This window comes from Fringilla coelebs, assembly GCF_963513975.1.
Source record: "Fringilla coelebs genome assembly, chromosome: 1".
NCBI classification, from domain to species: Eukaryota; Metazoa; Chordata; class Aves; order Passeriformes; family Fringillidae; genus Fringilla; species Fringilla coelebs.
Window position 1 is genome coordinate 147,827,215 of NC_140028.1, and position 17,551 is coordinate 147,844,765.

The window sequence follows — 17,551 nt, forward strand, 5'->3', positions numbered from 1 at the left end:
GAATAATTTGCAGATCAGGAATTTTTAAGTGAATAATTTTAAACAAATAAATTTGAGAAAATCAGACAAGTGGTTCATCTGCTTCTTTTGGAGCAGCTAATTCACCCATTCACTGCCTTCTGCAGCTCAGTTGCAGTGATTTGGTTCTCAAAGCACCAAAAAGAAAATGTAAATTGAAATAAAAAGTGTGCTGGAAAAATTATAGGATATTACTGTGCCAATTCAGAGTGGCAGGGTTAGCAATAGGGTAGGAGAAAAGCATCTGTTAAACCTGCTAAAAATATAGCACCAGGTTCTCATAATCTGCACTGGGAAAATATTTTTAAGAAAAGAATAGTGCAGGGGGAAAAGATTTTTTCACTGAGAACCCTAAAGAACAAGTGATGGCCTAGAGTCAATCAACAACCAAAACAACTCAAGGGTGGAACAACTTTTTGGTTGGACTGGGAGCTTGCAAAATGAACATTTCAATGTGGGTGGAACATTTAAAAGTGGGTTGAGAAAATGAAACATTCTGGGTCACTAAGAAGGCTCTGGGGTTTATTTTCCAGGGACAAGGGGAGTCCCAGGGCTGGTGTCCCCCCTGTTTTATGCCATAGGATGTGTGATGGGATAGAGAAGCCCCTTTCCCTGTGGCTGCTTCTCCAATCTGTCATTATAAACTCCACCATTAAAAGGCAAACATGCACCTAATTTACATTTGGACTTTGTGTTCTTGTGTGGCTCCTGTTCCAATGGAGGTTTGCACACGGGGGACAGAATTCAGCTTAGTTGGTGAGTTACTCTCTTTGGTGTTAATGAGATGTTATCCTACATGTGTGTTACTAATTTCAAACTGCAACAGATTTCCAAACAGCCTCAGTGAATTGATCCTGCACAGGGTTGCTCCCACCAGGAAGACCTCTGCTTATGGTTGTGCCCAAATTCATCCCTCACCCAGCCCTTCTACTCTTCAGAAGCTCACTGAAACTTGAACAACAAATTCCTGGAAGCCCATCCAGTACTTTAGGTGGGTCCTATTAGTCCCATTTTGGAGATGGAGGAAAAAGAAAAGAAAAGCTATGTCACCTAAATCACAGTAAGAACAGTTTTCAGAGCTGGGTTATAACTTAGGAGCAGGTAGACTCCAATTTTGTGGTTAAATAATTAAATGAGGGCTTCCTCTTCTGCTGGAGCTAATCTGAGAAAAATGAGTGCCTTCCCTTTAAAAAGGTTTCTAAGCATATATGCAAAGAAGAATTTATGACCGACAATTTATGTAAAGAATTTCCTTTTCATAAATCAATTTATTAAAGCTCTGGAGAAGCTTCCAGAGGCTCTGATCCAGCAGTGCACTTAAACATGACCATAACTTCAAACAAGCAAATTGTCCCATTGAAGTGCTCTCCTGGGCTGGGGCCAAAGAAAGTGCAGTTCTTCCCTGGAGTCAAGGTTCAGATGTAAAATGGGGAAAAATAATTTCTCCGAAGTTTAATAAATTACATAATCATGGCAAAGCTCTGCCAGCCTCCCACATTAATACCTCAAGCTAATAAGAAGTGGCCTCAGGGAGATTTTTGCCTCCTTATTGATACACTGAGATGAAATGTTAGACTTCATCTGGAGGACGTGGTGCTGCTGGCTTTTCCCAGGTTTGGCAGATCCCACATCAATTCAAAGTGAATCTTTGAAGGAGCCAAATCTGGTACTAGCAACACTCCTGGGGCACGAGCTTCCTTTTGTTCAGACTTCTAAGGATTATCCTAAAATCAGTGGAAGTAAGCGTGGTGGCATTTCAAGGATTTGGAGTGTTTTGCAACGTTTTGTAGTAGTGAAGACACTTTGCCAAGAGGACTTTTCACACCTTCTCCTGGACTCCTGCACTGGTAAATATTTGGGAGCCAGAACTGAACATACTGTTACACACTGCTGGCAGCCTGGCCAGGAGCTCCGCCAAGGACAGCTCCTCTAATCTGCTGAAAACTGGTGTGCCCAGGTCATGTGCACAGCAGGCTGAGGTAGCTGGACCTTGTGCTAGCTGGGAGTTTGGAATGGGGGAATCCTTAAATGTCATTTAATGTGGCAAAAAAATGGTGCAGTTAATCCTTGAAAGTAAGCTCCCCTCTCCACAGCAAAAAAGATCCTTTGAGCAAGTAATAAACAGATATACTATAGTAAAGCTATGAAACACAAGGTAGTTAATAAATGACACAGTTATGGAAGTTTCTTTTTAGTTGTACTGAGAGGGAGAATAGTGGGAATCCTTAAAATGAGAGGGTTTTGGGTAAGATGCAAAAGGCAGGCCTCAGAAACAGCAGAACTGTGATTAGAGCTATAAAAGTTATATGTGAAGTAGAAAGTAAGAGCAAATAGAACAATGGTCTGTGTATTAATGCTTGGCTAGAATAACTCCCTAAGCTACAGAAAAGTATATCTGGTGAGATATTAGGGAGTTCTAAGCTTAATAATGGAGCTCTGTGCATTGTGTTTTAAGGCTTACAAGCAGGTATTATACTCAAAATAAGCATTGTTTTAACCAAAGGTACGTGTGCTTATAGTGGTTGGATGGAACTCCTGTCAATGTGCTTTTGCTTTGTGTGATTGGTCAAAAAACTTTTAAAGTAAGTTGTAACATTAAGTTCTTTGCTGCATGGGATGTGAGCTGCTGGCATCTTCCCATTGCCATAACCATGTAATGGGACTGATGCTAGAAAATAAACAGCAGTTCCTCAGCAGTCCCATCCTGTTCATGATTTGTACATAAACCCATGGCCAGCAATAGAATGAGATGTTAAATGCTGAAGGAAAGGGAGAATTCCTGGGAATGGGAAGGGGATGGATGTGCCTCAGATTAGCAGGGTGACACATCCATGTCACCCCTGACAGTGTTCCTGTTTGCTTTGGGTCCTGGGGGTGCTCAGTTACACGTCCAAACCTCCTTTGGGCTCTGCCTGGGGTTGATGCTCAGAATCAGAGTGACAGCTGTCATTTCACAGATGCAAAGCTGCCAAACTGAAGGGCCCTTTCCCACCCACTGCAAAATCCAACACGAGAAACGTTGTAGTTCCAAAATGATACTCACATCTACAATGAGGAAGTCCAGCCAGCACCAGGCATTGGTGAAATACTTCTTGAAGCCATAAGCCACCCACTTCAGGAGCATCTCCAGGACAAAGATGTAAGTGAATACTTTGTCAGCATATTCCAGCATGGTTTTTATGTTTTTTCGATCTTCAAGGTAAATATCTTCAAAGGCCTGGAAGTACAAAGGGTTGGTTAATAACTGCTCCTGAGCCCTGCAGGTCTATATTTGATAAATTATCACGTACAGTCTGTGATTTCTGATGTAATTTAACATTACAATTAAAAAGAGTGTTCAGGCACAAACAGGACTGGCCCTGACCTGAGAGATCTGTTCAGCTTTCCCCTACAATGGACACAGGCTTGGCTATCTCTCTCCAGCCTTTACTGGCTGTACTGGCTGGATATCCTTTGAGTGTAGGAAAAGCTTCTGCACCCCCAATTTGGAATGTGAACCCATGAGCAGAGTGCTGCTCCAAAATGCCCAGATTTATCCTGCCTCATCTCCTGCTGGCTGTGCCAACGCTACCCAGGTACCTCAGATGTCCCAGGGAACAGGATGTCTATATTTAGGAGGCAGAATATGACCCTTGCATCTAGCCAAATAGATCTTATTGCTAATGATGACAAATTGGGTTATTAACCTGCCTGTGTTATGGAGTACTGGAGTTCCCTGGCTTCTGTTCAGCCATCACATTTCAGGTGGCTACAGCTCTCTGCCTCAAGAAATGCTCATTATTATTCACTTAGCAGAACAATAATGTTTTAAAGGTCAAGGTATCTATCTCCCCATCTCATCTGTCTCTCCAACTAATCTCATGCAGAGCATTATGAAAAGAGTTTCAGTGTCTGTATCAAATACGAGCAACTGAATAACCCCTTTAAAATATTTAAGATCTAAACCAATGTGCCTCCCAAAAGAAAGAAAATAAAGATGTCTCATAATTTAGTCTTCACTTTATAGCATAAGCCAAATAAAAGGCAGGATCCTGGTGTCAGGTTTGCCAATATGCAGCCTGTTTGGGGGCTTCTAAGTGAAATTATGGTCTGCTTCCCCAGCTACTTTTGCTGCTACACAAGCTGCTCCCAAGTCCCTGTAACCTGGATAACCCAAGCTGTGGCATATTACTCTCATCCCATCGTGTGACCCAGAGCACTTGGCAGCAAGAAACATAATTTGAGAGGGTCTGTGCTAATCATCTGAATTATCTGCATTTACATATTTCCAGATCTGTAGCTACTTTCTGAGAAGCTTCATAAAGTTAGCAAGCACCCAGTGCCTGGAGATACAAGAAGTGTGGTACTTGTCACTCAGGCAGTCACACTGCTCTTTTGCCTGCCAGGGAACAGTAATTAAACTGACAAGAAAGCTTTGGCAGCCCGTGCCAAAGCTTGTCCATTTGTCCCCACACTTTGGGGTGACGTTTTCGCTGCAACCCTGTCTCCTATCTTGCCTTCAAAAATGATATTTCAAGGGTGTGAAAGAGCTGCTGGAGAAAGCCTGAAAACAAGGCACAGATTGGAGTTTATCACTCCTCCTAGGGGCTCACTCACTTTGTCAGATGACTTGCTGTACTTTGCAATTACTGCAAAAATAACAACAAACCATTTAAAGTGATTTCCTCCTCTCCCTCCTTTGCTCTCCCTACTTTTACTAACTTGTCCAAAAGTACATTGTGTTTTGTCTGCTAAAAGCACACTGTCAGTCAGGAAGCAGCTTATTAAGGGATGAAAAATGTGCTACCTGGACACTTCTGTACTTCTGGACAAGCTATGGATATTACCCAAATGACAAAATTCTGGTGCTTTGAATTTTTGCACGGTGACAATGGATGAAACCTCTGTCATATAAAATATCAAGAAGGGCTTTTTTTTTTTCTGCTTTGCTTTGTTTGTAAAAAAAGATTTAAGCAGGATACCTGCAGTCTTATCCAAAATTACTATTGAAAAGTAGGCTTCCAGTTTGGGTGCTTATGGCTTAAAATCTTAAGAAAGGTTTTTGCATCTTCTGCAGTAAGCTAATGATATATTTTGATGGTTTAACCACACACGTACATATATATATATTGGCTTAAATGTATATATAGCTCTTCTCCCTTAAGAACTTAGGGTGTCCCAGAGATACAGCCAGAGTTCAGTTTTTGGAAGAGAGCAACCCAGAACACCAGGAAAAAAATTTGTGTGTTGCCTCCAACATCTCCAGTCCAAATACTGAAGCACGGTGCTGATATGTGAGAAAATGCAGGATAATTTGCCCTTATACAGAACTGCATTGGCTAAATTGAAAGCTGCAAAAACTAAATGAATGCATGCAATTTAAATTAAATGAGCTTTATATTGCAGTCTTCAGTTATCTAAGGCACTTTTAATTACATATGTAAGGAAGTGTATTCATCTAAAGCATATTATAGCAAGCGACATTCCCCCTCTAAAATGTATTCAAAAATTAACATTCTGATGCTCAAGCTGGTGCAAAAACTGTCAGAGTCCATTCATTTCAGCAAAGCTGTGACAATTTTCAGAAGCCTACTATTTACCCAAGTTTTTCAGCCTCTTATTTTTCATAATAAAATAAAACCCCCTGGGTGACATTTCAGCCCATCTCTGGTGGACCAGGAGAACAGTCCATTTCTTTCCTTTTTTGCATCAACATTTATGTATTTCCACCTTTACCTCTCCCTTCAGAGACTTTCTTTGAGCTACATAAACTCAGTACTTTGGTGTTTTTTTCCTCTTTTTTTAGGCCACTGATAATTTGTGTTGCTCTTCTCTGGAGTTTCTTCAATTAGCCCACGTCTTTCCCAAAGTGCAGCGCCCAGAGCTGAAGCCAGTGCTCCAGCTGAGGCCTCCTTGATGCCAACTGGAGTGGAAGAACAGGATAATTTATACAGCCCAGCGAGGTGGTGGGCTTTTGTGCAGGGCTGTGATGGAGTTTATTCTGTTTGCTGCCTGCTGCCTCTCCAGTTCCTTTTAGTAAATCTGCTCCCTTACAGCCATCCTTCATCACACCTTCCTACTGTGATTATTCCTGGTGAGGGGAAGCAGGCAGCTTTCTAAGAGGATGTTTGCCTTACTGTTTAAGGCAGATTCACTCACCTGGCTGGAGTCAATCCTGACCTCTGGAAATGCATGGATAACCTGTTCAAACATGGCACTGCCTGCAAATTTATTAAGTGTGTGCCTTACTCCATCACAAAGGAGATGACCAGTGACCACCAGACTAAAGCCTGGAGAACTCCTGATACAAATCTCTGCTCTAGGTCAGGGTAAAAAACTGGGAGAAACCCCAACAATTCCAGTCATTCCTGACATGCAAAAGAAAAATATAAATACATCCCTGTGAAGAGCCCAGGGCTGAAAATACACAGAGGATAATTCCAGAATGCAGTGGGATCTCAGGAGGAGAGGATCCCCTATCAGAGTCCTGGGCAATGACCAACCAGTGTCCATGGACACACGTTCACCTGGGCACAAACAGGAGCTGTGCAGGGAACTGAGTGTTAACCTAAGGTGCATTCCAAACAGGAATACAGGCACCCACTAGCTCCTTGGGGAGCAGTGATTCACTACCCTCTGTGTCTTTTATAATTTTGATTTGCTGGTTACAGAATGTGCTTAAAAAAAAAAAAAAAGAGAAGAAAAGGAGAAAACAAAGCCACCCCTGGAGCAAAATGCAAGCCTCCAGATGGGAACTCTCATGGAGAAGCAGCTATGGGATGTTGAAGCAGCAGTGCTGGCAAACTTCCTCACACAGACTTCCTCGAGGATTTTCTTTTCAAAACATGTGCAAGTCAGAATTTTATGTCACAGCAGAAGAAAATTCCCCACCATATGGTAATGGCAGGTGAAATCAGAAAAGCTGTCAACCTGTTTTAGCCCCAGAAGAAATGCTTTGCTTTGAGAATTGACCACTAAGACTTCATAAGACCTTAGAGACAGCTTAACTGGAGAACACTGGAGACCCATGACTTATAACCAGCTGGGAAATGCTGTCACATTTACCAGGGCTCCACTGCTCAGCAGGATCATGAAGATGATGAATGTTTCAAACCAGTTGTGCTCCACGATTCTGTAGCAGGTCTTCCGCAGCCTCCACCAAATTTTGCCTGGAAATTTTGTGATGTCCACTGAACAGCATGGGAAGAATCGCACACAGACTGTGAGAAATAAAACAAAACCAAAGGAATTGTTAAAAAAGGCCTATTTAATTCTTAAAGCTGCAATAAGAAGCTGCTAAGGAAAATTTCTTTTAGCAATAGACTGCTGCAGAGTGTCTTTCCTCTCTCTTGCTTCTCACAAAACCTCTCTGCTCTGCCTTCCCTTTCCCTCTCTCACTCCTCTATTAAAAAACATTCAAAATCACTTAAAATGTGTCCCAGGGAGTTCTCCCAATGATTTTTGTGATACAGAATGTATTGGCCATGAATCACCAGTGCCCTAGGTCATTCAAAAAGTGTTAACTGAGCTCAGGCAGCACTTCTGATCAGGACTAATAACTCTGGGAGGTTATTAGTGATAGCTTCCACATCCTTTTGAATGGAGGAAGGTTATTTTCTTGCTAGTACAATACCACTGGAATTACTGATTAAAAGTGGCAATCTGATGAAAGAGAGATGATGAGAGGAGGTGCTACAGTGCAGATGGGACCAATGTGCTGAAGAGACTCAGGCAGCAAAAGCAGGAGCAGATTTTGATCTCTTGGACTCTCATTAGCTTAAATAAGGCATTAGAACAATCTTGGAATTATACTGAGGCAGTTAAATCCCCTTTGATGTCACAGAAATTTAGATATCTGCTCCATAGCAGGATCCCCAATGATGCTTTGTAGCACTTTCTGACCTCAGTGACAAATAGAGTGTGATAGCTAAGTGCTGTGCTGGTAATGGGGATCACATAAGGGTTTCTGATAGGCAAAACCATGGCCATTTTTTGTTTCCTTAGCAACACTCATTTGTTGTAGCAAAAAGATATTGTCATTGGTAACAGACAGATCCCTCTCTCCCGCTTCAAAAACACCATGTGCATTTCCTTGTGCTGGGCAAGAACTTAAAATGGTGTGAGAGAACCCTGGGAGCCAGGAATTGTCCTGGCCAGTCAGTCTTACATCAGATAATCTGACTCAAGTGTCACATTTGCTGATGAGAATGACCCTCAAAAACTCAGTTGTTTTCAAAAGCAAGCTTCTTACCTTACATTAATTCCATGTGTTGTATAGGAAGAGACTTAACTATGCAGTTTTATTGGCCTAATCATGAGAAAAAAAAGCCACAAGCCAACTGCTTCTGTAGCTGGAATGTGGCCAAAGTCCTGTCTTAAAACACACAGCCAGTGGTGAGAAGTGACGAGGGAGGATGTCTTACCACAGTGATGCAACGCAGTGTTTTTGTGAGTAGAAATAATACTGAGGGGAGGCAGCTTGGGAGGAAAGAGGGTGAGTGCCAAGGTTACAGAGAGAGCAGCTGCTGCCAATTCAAGGTGGCCCAGCTGAGGCACCTGAGCTGCCTGTGGTGTGGACGGAGACCAAGTGCAGCTCCTGGGATGATGTTGGGATTTCCAAGCAGCTGGAAGTGAGTCTGTGCTGGCACAGGGCTCTGCCAGGAGGAAGAGAGATGCTAAGTCTGCTCTGGTGCTCCTGGCATTTTCTGTGAGTTCTTATTATACCAGATCCCTCCAATGCAGCAGCACAACTGTAGCATCCTTCACAGAGAAACCACCCCCAGAAATTTTCCCCTCACATTTTGGAGATTTTGGTTAGGTGTGGGCTCTTGGCTGTGCTAGGTTTTGATGTGGGACTAAAATGACAAGAAACCATTTATGTCCAGGTAATCATAGCACGTAATTACTTGTTCTCCCAATGCCTGTATCACACAGACCCACAGCATCTCCCAGTTTACCACTGTATTCTGGAACTCAGAGGAATTCTGGGCTCAGCTGGAATTCACTAAATTTTTCAAACTTTTTTAGAAAGGCATAATTCCGGGAGAAGATGGAAATGTAAGAACCAGCTCTCTATCCCTTTGTAGGTCAGGTACCACTTCAGCAAAGGCAAGAATTATCCTTCTAAGCACTTCAATCCCAAACACTAAAGAATCAAGGCAAGCGATAAAAGGACATCATATTAGTCACTACTTTTTGTTAAAACCAGTACAATGCTCGCAGCTGGCAGTGCATGTGGGTTTGGGTGTATTTTAGGAAGTAGGTACACAGAACAGACTTCACAAAGCAGACTCTCTGCTGAGAGAGGCCCATCAGGAGAATCCCACCAGCACAACATGACCGAGGGCTGCACCTCAGCAGGGCTGCCAGAAAACTCTTGCCCTGCTTCTGGCCCCACAGCCCACATGGCCATCACCACCTTTCAGGTGTCTGGCTCACTCTCTGGGTTTATGATTCAGGGAGACTGCCCACCTCATTGTCACCCCAGCTTTGAATCAGGAAGATCAAAGGCTTGGGCTGAAATGCCTCACTTATCAAATGAAGGGCTTAATGAGCAGGTTGTTCACTCTGTAATGTGGATTTTTTGTGTTAAGCAGAAATCCCCCCTTGTACTGGAAGTAGCCACTGTTTGCAGTAGAATTAACTGTCCTTGCACCTATCTCCTTCCCAAAACCAATTTCAAACTGGGGAAAAAAATCAGCTTTTTTTCTTACTTAAAACATTTATACAGAAACATTTTGCTCTTTTCTCATAAGTTTCTACCTAGATGGTTACTTGGCTTTTTTATCTCTTAGGCCCAGCCAGTAACAGGCATGACATGCTCTGTCATGCTCCTACAAAGTATAAATGCTCTGTAAATACTGTTGGGAAAGGTTAGAATCTCCCAGGAAGTGGTTTTCCCCACTGTAAGAAAATTGGATGAATCATTCCCTGGAGGAGTTCCACCACACAGGGAGCCCACATGATTACCTGAGCCCTGGCACAGCTAAAATTAGGGATCACCTTCATATTAGACACTAATGAGCAGGGCACTGTGGGTTCCAAAGTCACTTCATTTGTGATAGGAAATACTGACAACACAGTTAAACCAGGTTATTACTGATTCAGCTGGCTTCCATCTGATAGCCTACCAGTACAGAGAGGTATTTTTAAAGACAGAAAGCCAGGTAGCACCACTAATTTTTTTTTTTAATGCTCTTTGATTGCTTTCATGCAATTTCAATCTGAAAAAAGAGTCCTAGTTACTGACAGTAATACCTTGAAAAATCCAAAATAGCTTATCAGATGAGTCAGCCTAAAATCACAGTGCTATTAAATCCCATGCTTTTGATTGGGCCCAATTCAGAAATGTTTAGACCAGATTCTGCTACAATTGCTAATGTCAAGCAGTACTTCCGTGAATAATTGTGCTGTCTGCAATTCACATGAAATGCTACTTTTAACTATTCACAAAGAGAAAAAGGAAAGAAGAAAAAAAACATGACCCCAAACAGGTCTTTTAATGAATTAGTAGAAACCTGTTTCTATTTAAATTTTGTGATTTTCCTTTCTGGCTGTTCTTTCATGCCTTCTGGACTCTTGCTAACGCTGGTAGCCTACTGCTCTGGTCATCTTGACCTAAGCTTACTGTTGAGTTAGAAACTTCCCTTTACCATGCAGAAAAAGTTTACTTGACCTTGGTCTGTAGTCTAAAGCTTTGTTGTTGGTGGTTTTTTTTTTCCCCCCCATTTCTGTGAAATCAAAATATCAAAATAATTTTGATGCATCTAAGGCATGACCTGGAGAGGGTGTGAGCCATCCTAACTTCAGCTGCTCCTATAATAAGGCAGGTGGTCAGCAAAGCCCAGCTTTGCTGCATTTAATCCACACAGAGGAGAACTTTCATTAACACCTTTTATCACAGCAAGTGTCAAGGCAGGAATAAAACCTCTGGCATTTTCTTATGACAGATACTCATCTTGCCTGGCCCAACAGATTTGTGCTCTGCCACTGAAATCAGTGCTGGGAGGGAACTGGTTGTGCAGAAGACTCTGACCACCTTGTGATGTTGCCAGGGCTTAGTTTTGCCACAGTAATTTGTGTTGGGCTGCATCATTTTTGGGAGCAAACTGACTCATTTCCACCATGGTCTTTTGGTTGGTAGATTACTGCTCATCAGAACAAGAACAGTGGAAGAAGTCCCCTCAAAGGGTTGAATTATTTACTGGTAAATCTGTGAAGCTGTTTCTGTGGCCAAGTTGTCCAAGAACAATGTCTGTTTTCAACTGACATTCGGATATTTCATACCATTTCTCATAAAACAGAGGCCTATTTCAAGAAACCTTTCCAAATGCATTAGTACACCATGATATTATTTACTTTTCAGTCATATTTCAGAACAAAGGAAATAGTCCCTTCAGTCATTAGGGTGTCCTATAACACAAACTGAAGATTAAAATATGCTTTAAAAAAAAAAAAAAGGTGAAGGAATTTAATATACAATGCATTCTGTGTAAATATCCCTTTAGTTCCATGTTCACATTTTCTAGCCTGGTGCACTCTAATCATGGAGCTCTTAGATTTGATTGCATTACCTTGCTGCATTGGGAAAAAAAAATCTCTTTGTAAATGTGGGAGTTACACTGCAAAACCTTCCTCCTCAATGCCTGACAGGCAAGCCTACTGATTTTTGGCTTATGGGCAAAGAATTTACAAATCCACTGCTTGTTCACAACAATATATATACTTAAATTTTCATTAAATTATTATTTTTCCTGTGGATGGATTAGGCTGCTGGTTCTCTCAACAAACCAGGAACACCAATTCATTTTTCCATTCTGTTGTCCAGCAAATGTGGTACCTTGTGTTCAAACCACAGCAATTTTGTGAGTGCCTTCACACAAGAGTTCTCAATTATTGGGACATTCATTTTTAGAATAAAACAGTATTTTTCTTAGCTCTGAACGCTGGTTACAGCATTGCTTGGTTTGACACAAAATACAGCTTCCTAAGCATGAACTCAAGGAGGTACATATCCATAACAAGGGTTTTATTTTTATATATATGTATATATATGTGTGTGTCTGTGTGTGTGTATATATGTGTGTGTGTGTGCATATATATATATATATATATATATATATATATGTGTGTGTGTGTGTGTGTGTCAAGCTGAGTTTTTAATGACCAGTCTGGCTACCTGGGTATGCACAAATAAGAGAGCAAACCCAATTCTACCCCCTTTGAGAGACCCCAACTGTTTTCCCATGCTGGAGGGAACATGATCTCAGCAGACCCTTCTCATTTAACCCTTTCCTCACCTTCTGGCCCAACTACTAACTCACTCAGGGGGGTTGGAATGGGATGACCTTTGAGGTCCCTTGAAACCTGAAGCATTGCATGATTCTGTGACTGCACAGCTGGGTTTTATAGTGTGAAAGAGAGATTAACAATCACTGTCTCCAGCATTTGGGTACCTGAGACACACCAGGAGATCTGAGATTCTACTTGTGTGCTGCAACTGGGGGCTGCCAAGAGTGCATCTGACAAAACTACAGCCAGGTGTTTTTACTGTTCTGAGGGCTTAACAAGGGTACATTTCTTGTTTACCTTCTGCTACTCTCCTCAAAACACATCATCAAGGAGTGTGATGCCTTGGAGCAAAGGCAGTGGGCAGCCTGTCCTACCACTGATGTCATCCGTGCTTTGAGTGAGGGGGTGGATGAGTTTTAAATCCACAGGTCCTGTCCAACCTGTATTAAATTTCATTCTGAATGTGTACTAGGGCTGTAAGAGTCTCACGATGCCTGAAAATTGCTCACAACATAATGCCAGCACACTGTTGCTGGTGGAAAAACAGAGTATCTCAGGTATGACAGCCAGAGGGAAGCGATACTTTAAAACTTGGGTTTGTTCCATGATTTTTTTCCTAGGATGCCAATGGGCACATTTTGTTGAGTTTGGCTTGGTTTTACTCAGCCTTTAAAACTCATCTGGTGGCAGCCCCTGTAACTCTGTTTAGACTTACTCCATTTAATGATCTATTTTTTTCTTCTCTCCCCTTTTTTGCGTCTGAACAGCCGCTCTTTGCGGTCGGGAAGGGCAGGACACAGATCCCACCACTAATCAGAGCAACTTCACTTGGGCCCGTGGCATTTTCCAGCTGACATTTGGGCGTTTTGGGAGCGATAATGGCTCCTACCGCCGTCACATGGGAGGATGTGACCATGGAAAGGTTCTGGGCGTCCTTGGTGTCACGAGCTGCCACCAACCCCACGTTGAGCGAGGCTGCTCATTCCCTCATGACCCTCTGGAGAGATTCCCTTGAAACCTCTGCCAGCGGGGAATTACGCCTAAGGACTTGGTGGAATCTTTCTCCTATTAGGGTCTGGGAGAGAGGAGAGCGCCGTGGGCCGAGGGCTCTCTTTGGATGACCTTCTGTGAGACACAGAAGATAATGCCCAAAGAGGGAGTAAATTTTGCTGCAGAGAACACATACCGATGGAGGTAACGGGAATGGAGTGTTGCAAGGCATCTGGAGGAAAAAGTACCCAAATAGCTGGCATTGGATAGATGTTCCTTTCCCACCAACTGGCAACCAGAAATGGTCTCTCCATTTCTATCAGGTTCTTCCCAGCAATAATTGCTCGCTGCCAGGGCTGTGACCCTACCTTGCCTTCACATTTCCTGACCCAAGAATGTTCCCTGTTGACCCTAATCAAAGCTATTTTGAGATGATAACACATTAACAAGTCTCCCCAAGAAAAACGACCTATGGCTTATCTGGGTCACCCAACTCCCGGAAAACTGTGACCTCAGCAAACTTTCAGCAACTATTTCAAGAACATGCATTATCTTTGTTGCCTTTGTTATCTGAAAAAAAGGGGCCTGAATCTGGAACATATTTGTTCAGGACATAACCTATGCTGGATGCGTTGAGAAATGTCATCATTTGAATTTAGATAGCTAAAGAAGTTAAGAAATTAACCCTTCTCCTCTCCCTCTTCTTTTTCACATAATCTCCTTCTTTCACAAATATTAACTTTCATACTCCCAAATGTACCAGATATTGTTGTATCTCTTTATAAAAAATCAGTAAAGGCAGCACTAGATAAACCTGCCCAGTGCATGCCCTTCAATATTTCATTTTTGTAGTTTAAAGCCTTGTCATCTCAGCTAATTAGACTGCTGTTTGTTGGCTTACTTGTTTTTAACTAGACTGAAGTGACAGCTGCATGAGGTTTAACTGCAATAGTAAGTTTGGGCAAAAATATTGGAAATATTTAATAGCAGTTGATTACAGGAAAACACTTTGTTTCCCTGCATAAATTAAACCTAATGTGAATGTCGTTGCTGTAAGAGTCATTTGGACTTTCAGTTTATGGCAATTTGACTCAAAACTTTATGAGCAAAAAAACACGTTGTGTTTGTGCCTTTTTTGCCAAATCTACGAGCATTGTGATCACATTTAACCAAAACAGTAAACTCTGAAAAATGTGCATGGATAATATGTGCTGCACAGGAAAGAAGAGTAGATGTGTTGAGGAGAATGCCACCTGCACCTGCAGGTGTCACTGGACAGGAGAGCAGGCTCTCCTTCAATTCCCATTTAGAGCTCAAGGCTCAGCTGGCTGCATCCTGGGACAAGAGAAAAACACCTTGACTTGCACAGGCACTGGGGAGGAACTAAGAGAGATTAGGAATAAAATGAAATGCAGGAGCAGGGGTGTCAGGAGGAAGGGTGCAGGAGCCAGAACCTGGGTGGGAGTAACCCAAGGCAAGCTTGGGGTTCAGCCCACAGTGGCTTTGTTTCTGGATTTTTCTGCTGCCAGGATGATCAGCAGGCTTCAAAGCTGGTTAAATACTTCCAGTGATCCATCTGGAAGAGCCCTGCTTGCGACCCTGCATCCCACAGACAGCACTGAGGAAGAGCTGACAAACTGGGTGGGTTCCATTGTGGTCCTGCACTGTGGAATTCCAGGTAGGTCTGGTTATTTTAAGAGAGATCAAATTACAGAGTGCTGCTGCTCTGGGAAAGCGTTGTGTGGTGTCTGCCTCGTTTCTTTTAGAAAACTGGATGGTGGTTGTGGCCAACCACAGTTTCAGAATTTGTAAACTGCCATCTGAACAGCACTGATCTCACAGCACTGGCTTGTTTAAGCATCTATAACATAATCACTTTGCAGGGCACAACAGAGATTGCTGCTCACTAGCCCCATTAAGAAATATATTGTGAAAGAATGAAAACACCAGATCTAATTTCGAAATGGTATTGCATGGGCCTGAATAGTTACACCATGCTCTCTCCCATCAACTGCATAATTTTTGGCCACTGCTTTTAAGTAGAGCTGCCAAAAAAATGTTTAGATCCTAGGGACATTTGTAAGCCCTGCAGGGCTCCCTTACCTCATTCAATCATCTTTCTCACAGACAGAGAGATGCACATTTTTGCTGACTTCAGGGGCATTCATATACCCAGCAAATCATCTCTGTCTGATCCCATCTGAGCTGCTCTGTTTTTGTTTATAATAATGCTTGAATTTTCAAGGGACTATTCTTACATTCAGCTAACCCTGTTTTTCCCAACCCAGATTTATAGGAAAAGAAAAAAATTGACTGAGATAATATTTGGAATAGAACTCACTCTGAGAAGAAATAACTTAGGATGCTATTTACTTTATATATTTATTTTAACATAGATCTTCTGATGTAGCTGGTTTTTAAATCTGTATTTTGGAACAGGCTGGTGTTAAAATATTAATAAAATGATGGTGAACTCAGTATTAAAAGAGATATGTAAATGTGGTCTGTTGTTATCTAAGATAATTATGTTAAATGCCCTTTACATAGCAGTTCTCTGACTAGATGAAAGTTACTGGATGTGCCAATCTTGGCACCCTTTAAAATAAATGGAAGAGATCCCTGAGACTCATGAACCCTCCAGAGAGATTCTGTGATATATTTAAGCAATGGAAACATTCTGATCTGGTCAGTTCTTTACGAAATTTGATCATGCACACATACTGGAAGGCAAAAATTTTCACTGGCCAAATGACAAAAATCAGCATTTAAAAACAAACAAACAAACAAACAAACAAACAAACAACTCTTTATGGCACAAATTATGCTTTTAAAAGCCTAAGGCTTTAGAAGCTGTGGGGCATTTTAGAGCATGTTCTTGGCTTATCTCACCTTGGAAATCCAAAGACTAATGGTAACAAGGGATTTGAGTGTGTGTTTGGAGCATTATAGTGCCTAAAACCCAAGTGCATCCAGTGAAATACTACTGCAAGCAACCAGAGCAACATGGTGAGAAGGCTGGGAGATGTTCAGTAAGAGAAAAGAAGGTTTCTTGCCCCAGCATTGCAGTGAAACATGCAGGCTCTTACCTTCAGGGAAGCAATCTTCAGGCTCCATCAGCTCCTCAGCAAACTCGGGGATCTGCTCCAGCAGCTCTGCAGGATTTGTCAAATCCACTGTGCTGCCTTCAGAAAGACTGATTTCATCAAGCTTGTTGTCAACAAGAGCAAAGATGTGGAAAACAAATTGATCAGTTGCCCTGAAGGAAGTAGCTGAGTTGTCATTCCCCTAACCAGCACCCCAGCTGAAGCCACCACAACAGAGACATTGCCATGCACTTCCCAAGGTGCCACTCCTTGGTGACAGCTCTGCCTCCCCTGAGACCAGCAACTGACCCACCAACAGCAGGAACTTAACACACAGAACTTACTTTTTGAAACCACAGAGAATCAAACCCCAGAAAGAGAGTGAACAGCCATTGAATATTAATCACAGAATCTTAGAATGGTTTGGGTTGGAAGGGACCTTCAAGATCACCCAGTTCCAGCCCCACTGCCATGGGCAGGGACACCTTCCACTAGACCAGATTGCTCTGGTTAAGGGTGGGTGGAACCTTGGAATGATGGACTCCATCAGTTTGACATCCTGAAGGGTGGGGGGTACCAGGAGTGGGACCTATCTCCTGGAATGCTGAAGGATGAATTGGATGACCTGCCTTGGGTTCCTGTCTCTTGGGCCTCATTGCTGAGGTTCCTCCCCCACAGCTGGTGGGTGAAATCTGCACCTGCTCAGTCAGGACCATGCTCTGCTCCTGCTGACAGCCTCTCCTCCAGCGCCCAGCCACAGGAAGCTAAAGTACAAATATGTTGAGAGGGCTCTTCCTCCTGTCTCATCCCGAGCCTAACTTGTTCTCAGCACATGACAAGGGCTCTTGCCTTTCTGTCACACCATTCTGATCTCCTGGTGATGTAGGAGGAGGGGCACATTTTGGAAGTGTCTCAAGGGCTCTACCACTTGCCTAAAATATTTGACACCATCGTCTTAGGTGCACTGTTTAAATTCAGCATTTCTCAGATACTCCGCTGCAAAGTGGGGCAAGAATATTCCCACTCCCTGAAGCATTGGTTGTCTCATCTATTTAGAGCAGGAATTCTCAAGCAGATGTGGGTAAAAAAAATTCTGGGGAATATATTATTTTCAAAATCTCTTTTGAAGGCTGAACACGTGATTAAAAGACATAGGATACATGATTCAGTAAGTCACCCAAATATGAAAT

The 17,551-nt window shown here is 42.4% G+C and overlaps 1 protein-coding gene across 6 annotated transcripts in view; it reads right to left on the reverse strand.

Annotated features, from left to right (window-relative positions):
• LOC311156477 (sodium channel protein type 5 subunit alpha-like) overlaps positions 1-17,551 on the reverse strand; it is a 216,366-nt gene that overhangs the window by 35,966 nt on the left and 162,849 nt on the right. For all 6 annotated transcript variants that reach the window (XM_084210431.1, XM_084210430.1, XM_084210428.1 and 3 more), the window contains 3 exons: positions 16,365-16,485; positions 7,063-7,217; positions 3,062-3,235 (listed from right to left, as the gene is read on the reverse strand). In XM_084210431.1, coding sequence (XP_084066557.1) covers positions 3,062-3,235; positions 7,063-7,217; positions 16,365-16,485 — 450 coding nt within the window. The remainder of the gene's footprint in view (positions 1-3,061; positions 3,236-7,062; positions 7,218-16,364; positions 16,486-17,551) is intronic.